The 15810-nt window shown below is 39.2% G+C and overlaps 1 protein-coding gene across 13 annotated transcripts in view; it reads right to left on the reverse strand.

Moving 5' to 3' along the window:
- Nucleotides 1-15810, reverse strand: part of SHTN1 (shootin 1) — a 123282-nt gene that overhangs the window by 87528 nt on the left and 19944 nt on the right. For 10 of the 13 annotated variants that reach the window (XM_024253044.3, XM_054521559.2, NM_001132356.1 and 7 more), the window contains 1 exon segment: nucleotides 8640-8692. In XM_024253044.3, the coding sequence (XP_024108812.3) occupies nucleotides 8640-8692 (53 nt within the window). 13 annotated transcript variants of the gene reach the window in all.

The raw sequence follows: 15810 nt of genomic DNA on the forward strand, positions 1-15810 counted from the left end.
TGCCTGAACCCATGAGGTGGAGGTTGCAGTGAGCCAAGATCATGCCACTGCACTCCAGCCTGGCGACAGAGCGAGACTTCGTCTCAAAAAAAAAAAAAACCCATCATGTTTAATGAGTTGCAGAAGATACATCAGATATATCAAATAATATCTTACATATACAAATGCATCGCATATTTATATATGCTTTATGATACATCTAATATATATAAAAATATGAAATGAAAAGAAATATACAACATTTATGACAGTAGTTGTCTCTCAGGAGATAGGGAGGGGAATGGGACTAGAAATGGTGAGAACTTTCAGTTGTATTTGCTGCATTCCTTATTTTTGAATTTCAAGAGAAATAACAGTTCTGTGCAATGGGTATTTGTTATACTATTCTCTGCCCCTTCCTGTCCTTTCAAAATATTTTAAAAATAAAAAAGTAAGAAGCTTGCAGTTCAGTTTTCCCCTTTAGTCGCTAAAGAACCACTGAAATGTCATCCTGTCCCTGCTCATATGGGTAAATGTATTCTGGCAAGAGAACATGAAGCAAGTACACAGTGTTAAATTAGCAAATCTGGTTACTAAATCCTGACTCAGGATCCCCCACCCAGTCAAAATGAGTTAGGCTGGACCTAACTTATTTACTAAAGGAGAAGGCATTTCTTTGATTAAGGTTTCCCTGTGGCAATCCCATCCTCTGTAAAAAATAATAATAATTCTGTCTAATATAGGCTGTAGTTTCAGCTTAAACAAACAACATTTATGATTTTTTGGTGTTTAAAATTCAAAATAGTAGAGTTCTAAATTCGCATATAGGCTTTTCTTAGCTCCTTCCTCAACCCAAGTGGACCACATTAGACATCATAACCCTTAATGATAGGAGACTTCTCGCTAGCGGTTTCAGGAATGTTCCTCTCATTTTCTAGAATGGACTTCTGTTTGTTCTGGACTTCCCCACCACCCCTACCAGTCTGTCTACCTTCCTCCAACAATGCACAGTGTAGCATAAGGCACAAAAAGAAACCTAGTTTCCGACTAGGCTCAAACTCCTGAGTCATGATTGCCAAGTGAAATATATCCGGTGCTTTACTTTCAAATTAATTTAATGTTTCTTAGTCAGGCATTTCTGAAAAATGTGAGGCGTCTTGTAAAAAACTGTCTTCATCTAAGAGCTGGCACTTGGGAGTGTTGCTCCTGACTTAATGTCACTTGGTTCCCTCTATGTAGCTCTCGAAGCTCTACTTAAAGGAATTAGAGGTTTATTCAATTCTCGCTTCAGTCAAATATCTATTTTTAGTGAGACTTTGGATGGCAAAAGCATTAAACAGGAATGGTGCTCTATCTAGTCAGATCTGGAAAAGGCCACCAGTTGACATCATACACAATCACTAATGTGACGTATGACAATTTTAGGCAGGCTTGTACTAGTTGCCCAGAAGAAAAACATTAGGTCCATGCTCTCTGCTATTAAGGCCCAGGTAGACAAGCTCAGGTTAATAACAGGTCTCAACATCAGTTTTACTCCAACATGCAGGTAGCCCATTTCTATAGTCCAGCTATATGTGTTCACACTAATCCTATGGTTATCATCAGCAGATTCACAAGCTGTCCCCCATCCCCAGCTGTGTTCTATCAGGGGTCTTCATGTTGCTTTGCTTTCTATTTTCTGCAACCACATTATGCTAGAACTGGCAGCCACAGAATTTACCATCTGTTATGCTGAAAGGGGTGTGAGTTGGGGGTGGGGAGAGTCTACACATGCTGCAAATGCAGCTTACTTATTCTGAACCAGAACTGAGCAAAATATGGAGGATGTACGCATTTACTAAAAGCAGAAATCCAAACACCCACTTATTTCATCTTTTTAGGTGAACCCAGAAAAGAATCTTGCAAACTTTCTCTCATTCTATCATCAGAGGGAAGTCAGCCAGGATTACGGGCCTTTTTGGAAGAATGTTTCATCTTTCCACCACACAGAAGCCCCTCACCCATCCCACCCCTTCCTCTACCCTGCTCACGCAGCTGCACCATTTGTAAAAACTGCTTCTTTTTGTGTGAGAATTGCTCATGAAGACTTTGCAATAGCAACAGATGTTCTTGGGCCTACATCACTTAATTATGATGCCCAATGATTCTCTGTAGCTCAAGGCTGGGGTGGAACCCAGTGGCACAACTGCTGGCTCATGTAAGCAAGCTGGATAACATTACATCTACTCTAGAGTCTCTATTTGGCTCTTTATGAAGGGATGAATTGACCGGAGGTTGGCCTTGCTGGTTTTGAAAGCCCTTAATATTAGAAGCCCTGGCTATTTTCCATATCTCTTCCTTGAGCCTCATCCAGGCAGATACCTGGCTTCTGAAACTAAACCAGGATTTCTGAGCATTGGCAGACTGATTTGTGGACAAACAGCCTTTCCAGTGTGAATCAGTATCTTCCTTGCACCACCCACTCCCCAAAATGGGCAGCTCAGTTATTCATCCCTCTCTCACATATTCATCCAATTACTATCAACATTAAAACGTCTGCTTCAAAGGGCTCAGCAGAAGTACAGATAACTGATACAGATACCAAGACATCTTTATATTCTGTTGTACGTATACGTTATGCAAGAAAAACCTCAACATTCTAAATTGTATCTAACTTCCATTAATATAAATATTCATGCTTGTCTTCCTGGAGCACAAATGCATCAGAGGGTTGCTAGCCTATAGACAGGGCAGTTCAGGGCCCAAGAAGTGCATATACGCACCGCATATGCACAACACCAAGACAGGGGACAATCTATACGTAGGCAAGTACATTATAGTTGACTCAATCAGACTTTTAAGCAAGTATCTACTATAATCATTGAATGTCATTATTTCCTTCCTCTGAGAACTGAACAAATTTATACAGGGCCCAAACAGCCCAGCCACTATGTTAAACACTGGGCACAATATATGAACACAATAAACAATGTGTTCTCACAAAAACTTATGATCTACCACAAAAGATCAACAAATGAAGTAAGCAATTCATAAGGACACCCGATATAATGTGAGAAATACTGCCAAACCAGAACTGAACAAAATATGTACCCATTTCCTACTAAGGAACGTACAGCAGAGCCTACAACGCCACTAAGTCTGAAGAAGTTTAACACTACACCATTTTTCTTGAGGTTCATTAATGTCCAGTTACAACAGTTAAAGATTTAAACATGCCCAGCATCAGAACTGTGCGTAATTTACCTGTTTACCTGTTTGAGAATCCTTGGCATACAGCGAAAGGGCCATCAATTCATTTTTAATAGTAATCGACGATTCTACTGCTCCACCTATGTAAGTCTGGCCAGAACTATGCTTTCTGGATTTCTACACTCTTATCCGTAAAGAATACAACACATTAAATCATTCCCACTAGGATGGAATTCCTTTCACTCTCTTTCTCTTTTGGTGTTCTTCTTTCTTCCAATTCAAAGTTCTTTCCCTCCAATTTTCACAGGCAAAAAAAGAAGTGGTAGCTGCCCTCAAAGCTGTCTTGCAGCATTCTCCAAATTCTAGGTATTGTGTGTTAGATGGAAACACATGTCATCAGAACAGAGATCCTTGCTCTTTGTTTCTAGATAGATTGCTGTTAATAAGAGACTCATTTTCACTTTCAAACTGCTAAGTAATTACTTTTTCTCTGGCACAACCACTTGCCACTCTGTCTCAAAGAAACTGCATGTATGTGGATGTATTATGCATGAACAGTTAGCATAATGGATGCATATCTTGCTCTTTAAAGTGGCTTCTTTACTGATTTTTTTTAAAAATAAAATACTTTGGGACCTTCATCTCTGAATATTACACAAGAGGAAGAAATTTTAACAATAGACAACTGAGCCAAGATGCAAACAGTATCATATATCCTGCTTCTTGAAACATAAGTCTTGGAGAGTGTCTGTCTCATTCTCTTTTCATTCATTGTTCCTGGCAAGCTGACAGAACTGCCTGATGCACTGTTACAGTAGCTCACCCAAACGACTTCTAATCAGCCACTTAAACATTTATGCATTTCAAAACTTGATCTCAGAACATAATACTAAACATAAATACTTACTATTTAAAGGCAGACATTCTTCTATTATACAGATTTCCTTCTTTTTATGCACACTCCACACACACCCCCACCCCCACCACTCTGAGAAACATGAAAGCTATTCCATTCAAAGCTCAATGACGCTTCCCCCCATATAGGAAAAAAACCCAAACGATTATGACAAAGATCCTGAGTGAGTCATAAGAGAATGCCCTTCAATTGTGGACGCATGACTAACATTTGAATATGGTGATTGCTACACAAGCAAAGTAAACCATTTTATTTGGTTGATTGCAAAATATATAGTCATCTATTTTTCCATACCCCAAAAATATAAATTTGAAGAGTTGTTCACCTCAGTATGATAGGCTCTTACTTTTTCACATACTGCTAAGTCCATTTAGAAAATGGGCAAAAAATAATGGAAAGTAGCAAGTAGCACCATTTCCATAATCCCCATTTATCTTGATGTTAAAAAAAAAACTCTCTGTTTTTACATTTTAAGGCAACCCACACCATTTGCTTATACTCTAATATTCTGATAATAAATTTTGCTCGTAAATGTGATACATACATACATAAATATGCAGATGTCTTATTACCAAAAAAGCAATAAATTCTGCTTGTGAGAGAGTTAGAGAAGACTTTGAAAAACCTAAGTGACATTTATTAAGCCAAGCATTAAAGGCTAGTAAAAGTTTATCACATGGAAAAGAGTAGGAACCTTGTCTTTTTGTTCTTTGTCCATTGCCCAGCCATGCTCTAGGCACTCAGAGCAGCATAATTGATTGTGGTTATTTGTCAACTTATTTGGGGTTCTCATTAGAGTGGTTTTACTTAAGAGTAGGACCTTCATATATTTTTCTTTATACCCCAGTACTCAGAAGGCATTCGATAAAAAGGTTTTCCTTCAAAAGAGCATTCCTTATAAACTCAAACAGATTGACTCCATCCTCAAAGTCACTGATAAAAAAAAAAACATAAAAGAAATGTTTTCCTAAAATGGAAGAACTGCAAAAAAAAAGAGAAATCCATCAAAACACTGGTCCATTCCCCCTACCCCAAATTTCCTGCTTTTATCCTTGGGATGCATTATGCCAGAATCTATATGTATATATAGAAGTACACACATACATATATACACACATGTGAATATTTTGACATAAGATTGATTTGATACTTATATTCAACTTTCAGTTTTTCAACACAAACCAATAGCTGGTAAAGACAAATGACCCAGAAAAGGATCGGGTCTGATAATTTACTGTGGAAAACTCATGCACGAACAATACAGAATTAGAATAAAGTTAGGACCTTCGCGGAAGAAGAGTCAATAAGCTCCCACTGTTCACCTGCTTCTAAAAGAACATCGTGCTCAGAAGACCCATGTTTGAATCTAGACTCTGCCATGATCTGTGTAACAATGGGAACTTCACTCAAGCCCTGGGGTACTGTTCTCTCCTCTGTGAAATGGAGCGGACACACTGCTGTGTAGAGCATGAGACAGGGAGATGAGACAGCATGGATGTCCTATACCATGCAGCCTCTAAACAACTGCTTTCCCTGAAGAGCACCATGTCAGACCACTTGTCTCAACGCAAGAGACTGCAAACAGGGCAGGAAAAGATCCTGCCCAAAGGAATCACATCCACTGCCGCCTCCCATTGATAAGGTTCATGGCCTGGCGACAAAGATAGTAGACATGTGGAAGGGAAAAACACCTTGCAATTTATTTTTTTGCTTCCTCTGTTCATTCTAAATTTCCCTACATCAAATTAACCATGGCAAAAGGAGTCTTACTTTAATTTGCTGTCCCTGAACGATTTAACTGCACTCTGGTTTGGGACCATGAATGAAAGGATGGCCATATGTATTTGCTGATGTCAACTGGACAAAGCTCACCCAGCCAGGCACAAGAGAGTGCTTTCCCAGAGAAAATGCTGTTCTCCATTTACCACCTCCAGAACTAAAGCTGCTTTTACTCATTCTACACTCTATAAAAGGCTTTTATTATATGCTTCCCTCCTTTGTAATACAGCCCCCCCTTTTTGAGGAAAAACCTGCAGTAATAAGCAAGCTAGTCTTTTAACAGAAGATAAACAGAGTGCAGCGAACTTAAAACCACTCTACTTTGTTTTACCCAACCACACAGCATTCCATATTGCTTTCATTTCTTTTCTTCCCGTTTCTGTTAATAGTTATTTTTAAAGAATTACAACAGAAGCAGGTCAATAATGCCTACAGATGTCATGAAAGTATTAGGCCATACTCCATGCAGCGAAACATGTAAACAGTTAATGGGCTGAAGTAATTTATAATCCTCCTTTTACCAAATGCATTTTACCTATAATTCCACTTGCATAACGGATGATTCACTTAAAACCTCACTGCAGAAAGTGTCTGTCAGTTAAACAACCATCATCTCCACCAACAACAGATGTTTACAGAGCATCTACTATGTATTTTTAGGGCACTGCTAGGTCTACATGTAAGCAAGGATTAAACAAGAAGAATAAATAAAAAATTTTATCTACTTCCTCTTACATTATTCATTTCCTTCTATCATCCTTCTTTCTCTATTATATGAAGACAACTGTTTGCTTTCCCTTCTCTTACCTTCTAGGTTAAGTCAAAGAGTGCTCCTGAATTAACCCCTCCAACTTGCTTTGTTCTTCTCGTGGGTCAGGAGCAGCTATGAAAGAGACTCAGTGACTGATATCATCTCAGACTCTTTGTTCTCCTACAGCTGGAAGATAGCTGAGTATCTTAGAGCAAGATGCTCAAGTTATTCAGCCTAAGCATTACACTAGGTTTACTTTGGAATTTTGGGGCATCAGGGGCCCAGGATCTAAGAAAAACCTCTTTACCTGTTTATGTCCTCAGGACATTTGTGATTTTGCATAGTTACAGGGTTGGAATTAGAAATCATGCCAAACTACTATTTTCAGTGACTTTCTTACTCTGTGTGTGTGTGTGTGTGTGTGTGTGTGTGTGTGTGTGTGTGTTCTGAGACAAGATCTCTGTTGCCCAGGCTGGAATGCAGTGGTGCAATCATGACTCACTGCAGCTTCAACCTTTAGGGCTCCAGGGATCCCCTGCCTCAACCTCCCAAGTAGCTGGGACTACAAGTGCATGCCACCATGCCCGATTAATTTTTTAACTTTTTTGTAAGGATGGGGGTCTTACTATGTTGTCCAGGCTGGTCTTGAATTCCTGGTCTCAAGTGGTTCTCCCACTTCAGCCTCCCAAAGTGCTTCTTAACATGTTATAGATGCAAGCACCAGCCCCTTCTAACATGGATGTTTTTATCACCTCCACCTACCATTCCCTGAATCACCTGATGAAGGCAAGAGAAGAAACTTAGGATTTCACAGAACACCAAGGATTTATTTACAAATGAGCAAAGGAGCCTTAAAACTAGGTGAAAAATAATGATCTAAAAATCCATTATAATCTGCTTTGAACTAGAGTACTTACCATTAATACCAGCATCCATACTACAGCTATATAGGTGGCAAATTAATAGTGAAAAAGTTAAATATAATTCTAAAGAGCCCAATAAGTGATCTCAAATATCCCATACGTTTTACAAATATTTAGCTTGCTGCCAGTTTTTATTACAGCTTTTATTCCGAAATTTTTAAAATGAGGTTTCACAATTTAGAGCAGTGATGGCTATCTTCTTCTTTAATATCTACTAAGGACCTGTTTTATTTATTTTTGATCAGGGATATTATGTTCTGAAATATTTGGCCTACCCAACAAAGTAATTTTTTTAAAGTAAATTTTGTTTGTGTCTAAAACCAAAAATAGGCAGTCTGCTTCCTCTCTATTTTTCATTTGCTATTCAGTCCCTCTACGTTTCTGACCTTAGGCTGTTCTTCCATTTGTCTCCTCCCTAAATTTACAAAAAAAAAATATATATATATATGTATATATATATGTTATTAGCTATATATATTAGCAAGCATTCACAAACCTTAGATATTTTCAGTGATAAGAAGGATACAGTTTGTAAGGTAAGTAGAATTCAATTATTTAACAATTAAAACAAAACTGACAGAGTCCCTGAAAATATTCATCAGACTTCCCCACCTTCACAGCAGATGCTTCTCAACTTCTGGTGTATTATTCATATAAATAGAAGAAGCAGACATACAAAGATTTATGGAGATATTGGGGTGAAACACCAATGACTAATTCCAAAGAGTTTTCTCCAGGACCCAATGTGTCTAGGTCCCAAAAGTACATGTATCAAGTGTTCAGTTCCACTGACAGAATCCCAAATCTGTCTGTTAGGGAAAAAGTACGATGCCTGGGGACTTGAGTTGCTTGGCCTGGTGCCTTGCTGCACATTTAGCCATGTAGTTAATCTCCCAGAGCTGCACCCACTGTGGCATGCCTGCTATTCTTTACCATCTGGAGCCTGGAGTTGGTATTAGCTTGAACCACACATGCAAGAGAAAAGGGAAGAAAAGAAAAAAAACAACCCTCATTCACATTTAACTGAAATTGGTGACTGAACAATGCTGCCTAGGCTTTTACACATGTAAGAAAGGGGAAAAAAAAAAGGTAAAGTACAAACCTTCTCCTTTGTTTTCTGGTTCTCTGCTCTAAGGTCTTCATATTCGCCTATTGCTAAAAGAAAAAAGGAAAGCAACATTACAACACTGTCAAAAGTTTACTGCAGGGAAACCTGGGGAATCCAGCTAACCCCCACTGTCTTCTTACTAGGTTGAGGTAGGGTGGAGAAGAGCCTGCAGAAAAGGGGCTTCTGCTTTTTATTTTTTTATTTTGTAGAGACAGGGTCTCACTATGTTGCCCAGGCTGGTCTCAAAACTCCTGGGCTCAAGCGATCCTCCTGCCTTGGCCTCGCAAAGTGCGATTACAGGCATGAGCCACCAAACCCCGTCTGGGCTCCTGCTTTTAACAGTAAGGAAGAAAAAGCAGACATGAGCCCACCAAACTAAATTTCAGTTCTCCCTAGGTCATTAGGAACACCCATGAGCCAGGAGAGGTGACAGATGACAAGGAATTTCTCCTTTCTGATGCTCAGCACTTGGTCCTGTGAAAGGATTCAGGCAGGTGTTCCCTGAAGTTCCTCCCAGTACTGTTAGTCTGTGGTACTGTAATCAGAGATTTATTTAGAAAATCAGCCTGTAGAAAGTAGAGTAGGTTTGCACACTTGACTCAATGTCACACGTCTGCTTTATTCACAAAGCAAAAAATTTATGAAGGATTTAGCTAAGAACAACTATTTACAGACAAGATTGTCAGTCACGACCAGAAATTCAGACTCATTTCACTAAATGGGGAAGATATGTTAAACTGTTTGGAAATATTATCCACTACGTAGGGGGGAAAGTTGTGTACTTAAAATCCTTTATTGCCCCCCCCCCAAAAAAAAAAAACGAAACCTAAATCCCCACATTCATCTTTAATCAAAGCACCATTTTTAGGTATCCCTACAGTTGAGAATATGAAGTTTTGAACACATTAAGTGAGAAGAAAAAGAATGGCCTAAGATCAATGACAGAGCAGAACATCTGAAGTAAGTCTAAAACTGCAGCTCACCCCAGGGCTGGCACCTTGACTGGCACCAGAACATCAATGAATCATCAGGTTGATTTTCCTTTTTTAAGAGACAGGGTCTTATTCTGTCACTTAGGCTGGAGTGCAGTGGCAAAATCATAGCTCACTGCAGTTTTGAATTCCCGGGCTCAAAACGATCCTCCCACCTCCGCCTCCTGAGTAGCTGGAACTACAGGCACATACTACCATGCCCAGCTAAATTTTTAGATTTCTTGTAGAGATGGGGTCTTGCTGTTTTGCCCAGGCTGGTCACAATTTGAACTTTTGTCTTTATGGATTTATCTACCAAAAAAAAAAAAAAACCCCTCAGTTTTTCTTTTAAGAAAGAAAAAAAAAACAGAGCTTCCTATTTCTATGAATAATCTAGAAACAGAAATAAAAAATCTGAAACCAGTGGCTGCAAGAACATCTCAGATACTCTGGTCCTTAATTCCAGAAGTGTATGATTCTAACGACTAGGGCAAAGAACACCCCAGAAACAGACAATTAACATGGTAAAGCACATGTCTTGTTTTCTCCTGTGGTGATCAAAAGGGTTCAGAATGGCTACTGTGATGGTGGCACCAAAGTCCTCAAATCCAAATTCAAATTGGCGAATATTTATGAGATTATATCACCAATGTCCAGAAGTTTTATTAGTATACCAGGAGCACTTAAACAAGAATTAATAGACAATTTTATTGAAGCCACATCCCAAAATAATCCTTGAAAATTAGCCCATAAAATAGATGAATGTGTACATGTAAAGATATAGTTCTTCTGAAAATAATTACATTTACAGGCTGGGCGAGATGGCTCACACCTGTAATCTCAACACTTTGGGAGGCCGAGGTGGGCAGATCACCTGAGGTCAAGAGTTCAAGACCAGCCTGGCCAACACGGCAAAACTCCGCCTCTACAAAAAGTACAAAAATTAGCTGGGCATGGTAGCACTTGCCTGTAGTCCCAGATACTTGGGAGGCTGAGGCAGGAGAATCACGTGAACCTGGGAAGCAGAGGTTGCAGTGAGCCAAGAACGCACCACAGCACACTCCAACCTGGGCGACAGAGTGAGACTCTGTCTCAAAAACAAAACAAAACAAAACAAAACATTTTCAACAGAAAAAGATTTGACTGACTTAGAATGAAGCCCTCTGCACACCAGCTCTTCATCAGCCCCACCACACATACCGCAAGAATTAAGTAAAACTCAATTGTCTTTGGAGCTGAAAAACCAATGAAATGTGTCCCCACCTTTTTAACTGAAAGAAACAAGAACTAAGTAAGAACTTCTAAAAATATTCACTTATCGCTTCTCGGCCTTTTGGCTAAGATCAAATGTAAAAATATTCACTTACACCACCACTGGGTAGTCTATGGTCATGATCCCATATCTTATTACTGTATCTTAAATTGTTTCAAAAAATAGATATATAAGTATTTTATTAAGAGACTTTGATTTTAGGTTACTTGACATTTAAAAGTATCTATAGATGAAGCTGAAAAAAACAAAATTTATTTAATGTTCTATTATTGGTGACCTACTTTACAGACATACAGAATGAACAATAAAGGCTTATAAAACCATGATCTCAGCCGGGTGTGGTGGCTCACGCTTGTAATGCCAGCACTTTGGGAGGGTGAGGCGGGCAGATCATCAGGTCAGGAGTTCGAGACCAGCCTGACCAACACGGTGAAACCCCGTCTCTACTAAAAATACAAAAAAATTAGCTGGGCGTGGTAGCGCACACCTGTAATCCCAGCTACTCAGAGGCTGAGGCAGAAGAATTGCTTGATCCCGGGAGGCAGAGGTTGCAGTGAGCCAAGATTGCACCACTGTATTCCAGCCTGGGCAACAGAGCAAGACTCCATCTCAAAAACAAACAAACAAAAAACCATGATCTTATATTGACATTAAGAAATTTTTTTCTATTTAAAACATCAGATAATGGTTTTGAAGTCTTTTTTAAAATACCAATACTATTCTTCCATTATACTGCCAATAGAACCCAGATGAAACATTGTAGGCTCCCAATTACTGAGTATTTATGAAAATAATTAAGAATCTTTGAACTATCATATTTTAATGAAAATCACAGAAAATATGCTTTCTGGTGACTATGTACAACTTTAAAGTAAGGTATAAGGAAAGGAAAGGGACAGTATGAGAATAATTCAACCCCTTGCTAATAAAACCAAGCTCACTACCATAAACAACACGTACACAGACATGCACACACGTACGTATCACAGTGGATCCCTAACCCTAACTTCAGCAAAAGTGGCAAAAACTGAAGTGATCTATATTACTCAGCTCCTTTTTGGCAATGTTACGGGGTCGCAGAGAAAGCTGCCTTTTTGTTTCAGAACTGGCTTACAGTCTGAAAATTTTAAAAACTGAGCTTGCACAGCTCAAGTGATTCCATCAGAGACATCCTCCAAATCCTGAATTCTCCAATGCTGAAGAGATTCATCTGGCCGGGCGCAGTGGCTCACGCCTGTAATCCCAACACATTGGGAGGCCAAGGTGGGGGGGATCACTTGAGGTCAAGAGTTCAAAACCTGCCTGGCCAACATGGTGAAACCGCATCTCTACTAAAAATACAAAAAAATTAGCCAGGTGTGGCAGCACACGCCTGTAATCCTAGCTACTCAGGAGGCTTGAGGTGGGAAGATCACTTGAACCCAGGAGGCGGAGGTTGCAGTGAGCCGAGATCATATTACTGCACTCCAGCCTCGGTAACAGAGCAAGACTCTGTCTCAAAAAAAAAAAAAAAGAACAGATGAATCTGACCAATTATCAGCATATGAAAGATACCTGCAGCTTGAGAGCTCAAGAAGACTTCATCTCTCAGATTTACAGGTACAGTATATTTCACTGTACTATAAGGTTATATAGGACAGTAATTAAAAAGTGCATCCTAATGACAGCCTGAGCACTTACTGGCTAGGTGACCTTGGGCAAATCAGTTAATCTCTCTGAGTCTCAGGTTCCTCATCTGGAAAATAGGAATAATAATTATACATCTCTTATAGTGTTGTTATTAAGAGTAAATGAGTTAACATATACAAGAGTATTTGGGCTTATTAACTGTTCAAAACATGTTAGCCATGGTTATTATTACTGATATAGCAAAGTACATCAAATTCTGTGTTTATGACAAAAGAAGTGTCCTGCATGGCAGACAGGAAAAATTTCCAGGGTACTTCTATCCTCCACCAAATAAAGGGAGGGGAAAAGGGCTAAAGATCAACTGCAAACGATTTGTTGCAGTAAAGAAAGGTGGCAAAGAAGTAAAAGCACTTCTGAGAGCTGTACTTGTCAATCCTGGCTACACATTAAAATCACCTGTGGTGCTTTTAAATCACATAGATGCCTCGCCCCTCCTGCTTTAAGATTCTGATTTAACTATTCTGGGTTAGAACCTGGGCATCCAGATAGATAGATAGATAGATAGATAGATAGATAGATAGATAGATACATACACACACACACACACACACACACACACACACACACACATATATATATTTAGAAGTGACAGCCCCAGGTAATTCCAATGTACAGCCAAAGTGGGCTGTAACATAACAATGTAGAATGGAAGAAAAAGGAAGATGGTGGAGAAAACAAGGAGAATATCAGGCAGAGCACGTGTTTCAAGAATCATGCTGGTTTTCTATTTTCTAACTCCTCAATGCCAAGAAAAGGAGTTTTTTTCCCAAGCTTCAAATCATGACATAGCCAGCCCAACAGGCAGCTGAGTAGACTTAGTTGTTTCAGAAATGTGACAACTAAAGTTCGTAACTACAAGCCAGTAACACCTCTAGCTAGGGTTAATAAGAATCATGCTTTGTCTGGGATTTTGTCAGTTTTAGCGCTGAAAGTTCAGCATCCTAGGAAACCTCCCAGTCCCAGGGAGGCTAATCACTCTACCTCTAGCACTCTTTCCAGACCAGTATTTCCAACAAATACTTATCAGACCTGTGTTGTCCAAAATGGTAGCCATTAGCCACAAGTAGCTATTTAAATTTTAATTGATTGAAACTAAAGAAAACGTAAAATTCAGTTCTTCAGTTGCATAAGTTACATTTCAAATGCTCGATAGCCACATGTGACTAGTTAGTGCCATAATGGACAGTGGACACAGACCATTTCCAACATAGCAGACAGTTCTACTGACAGTTCTAGGCCGCTCTGTCAGGAGGCTCTGCAAGCATCTCAAACTCAACTTTTAGAAAGTGAGCTCATCAATTTCCCTTCCCTATTCCCTGTATGAAAGGTCTCCTTTCATTGGTGTCATCATCTACCTACTCAGTTCTCAAGCTACTACCTGCAGGATCACCCTTGAGTTCCCACTTTTTTCTCCCTCCAAAGGATCATCAAACTGCTCAAACCTCTAAAAAGTATCTCTGCAATCTGCCCTTCCTCTGAAGCTGTTATCTCTGCCCTTAGACCCTCAATAATGACAAAACCCTCCTATCTAGTTCTAACTTCCTTCTATCCCAAGGGCATTCTTTACATAGCAGTTAGTTAACAAAGCGAGCTGGTTATTACATGTTTAGAAACTTCCAAAGACCTTATCTTTATTGCCTGGAATCCCACTCTACTGCCCACCATTCAGCCTCAAAGGCCACACCCAAAGTCCCAGTGCTTCCCTAAACCCTCTAAGACCTTTCATACTTAGGTACCTTTGCAAATGTTTTTCCCTCTGCCTGCAAAAGCTTTCCCTACCCCATCTCCCCTATCTCCTCTTTTTCAAAGCAATTCAACTGTTACTTCTTCTAAGAAGCCTTCCCCATATACTTCATGCAAAATCAGCAGGTTTATCTTAATATACCATCAGAGTACACTGTTCATATAGCTCTATTAGAGCATCTACATATAACATTATAAATTATCTGTACACAGGTCTGTTTTCCTGTCGTTCTTCCTACCTGATTCACTGCTATATGTCTTATATGAATACCAAACAGAGTCCATGCCTACGCTGAATAAATGAATGGATGGTTCGTGTAAATCTGTGAGGCAAAACAATCCAAATATTAACATCCCCATTTTACAAACAAAGACACAAATGCATAGAGAAGTCAAATCCCACAATACAGAATGGTAGTGGAAGCACCAATCTACTGACTCCCAGAGTCATTCATCCAAAAAGACATTACTGAGCATTACTGTGTGCAATGCACTAAAGCACTGGATCAGAAATAATCCTCTTGGTTAAAGACTACAACTTTATCTATCCAGATTCCCACATCTAGGATGCTGTCTGACATATAGATTATTTGATAAACGTGTTAAATTAAGGAATAAGGAAGAATGGATCTAGGTCTTCACGTGAGCAAATCATGAAAGAGCACATACTCCCCTCCCCACGGTAAGAGTCTCTTATACATCATATATTGTATCAAGATACTTAATAAAAACGAAGGTTTAAATAGCCATCAAATGTAACCAGAAAACAAGACCTCATGGGAGCTTCTAATGTAGACTCTCATCCATTCAGTCTGCATCTTTGATACTCAGGGAGCTTTGAGATACCTCTTACTAATGGGGAATGAGGACACGAGTCACAAAAGATAGTGTTCAATTACAACATTATTCCCTCCTGTACACATCCCAATGGGTCGTCCTCTTATAACCAGAGTAGAAAGAGAAGTCATTTGTAACTTACTTGTTAATTAAAGCATTTGAAAAGCCATGGAAAACACTGCTAGAAAATCTGATCAAAAAACAAAGGTGACAGATTTCATATCCTGAAAAGAAATTACAGCAAACCAGAAATGTATTCATTACATGGTAAAACACACAGTTCAGTGTTAATAAATTAATGATACTTAAGAAGTACTCTCAACAAACTACATTAATGACTTCAAATTAACCAAGAAGAAAGGAAGAAAACTGAGTATCTTTAAAATACCCATATAAGTCTGATTTCTGGTCTGTCATATAAGGAGCTTGTAAATCCTCATTCCGTCCTCACAACAAAAAGTAAAAACAAATTGAAAATTAACAACTCTTCCTAAGATCTATCAGATAATTGAAGTCACAGGGCAAACCACCAACCCCAAAACTGAAGAGACACATAAGGCAGACAGAAAGGATTATAATTTATTAGAGAAGCAACCCAGAAGCGAAACCTCCTTGGGAACCGGTACCTGGTAACTGGTACTGGAAACCCTAA

The sequence above is a fragment of the Pongo abelii genome, chromosome 8, assembly GCF_028885655.2.
Source record: "Pongo abelii isolate AG06213 chromosome 8, NHGRI_mPonAbe1-v2.0_pri, whole genome shotgun sequence".
NCBI classification, from domain to species: Eukaryota; Metazoa; Chordata; class Mammalia; order Primates; family Hominidae; genus Pongo; species Pongo abelii.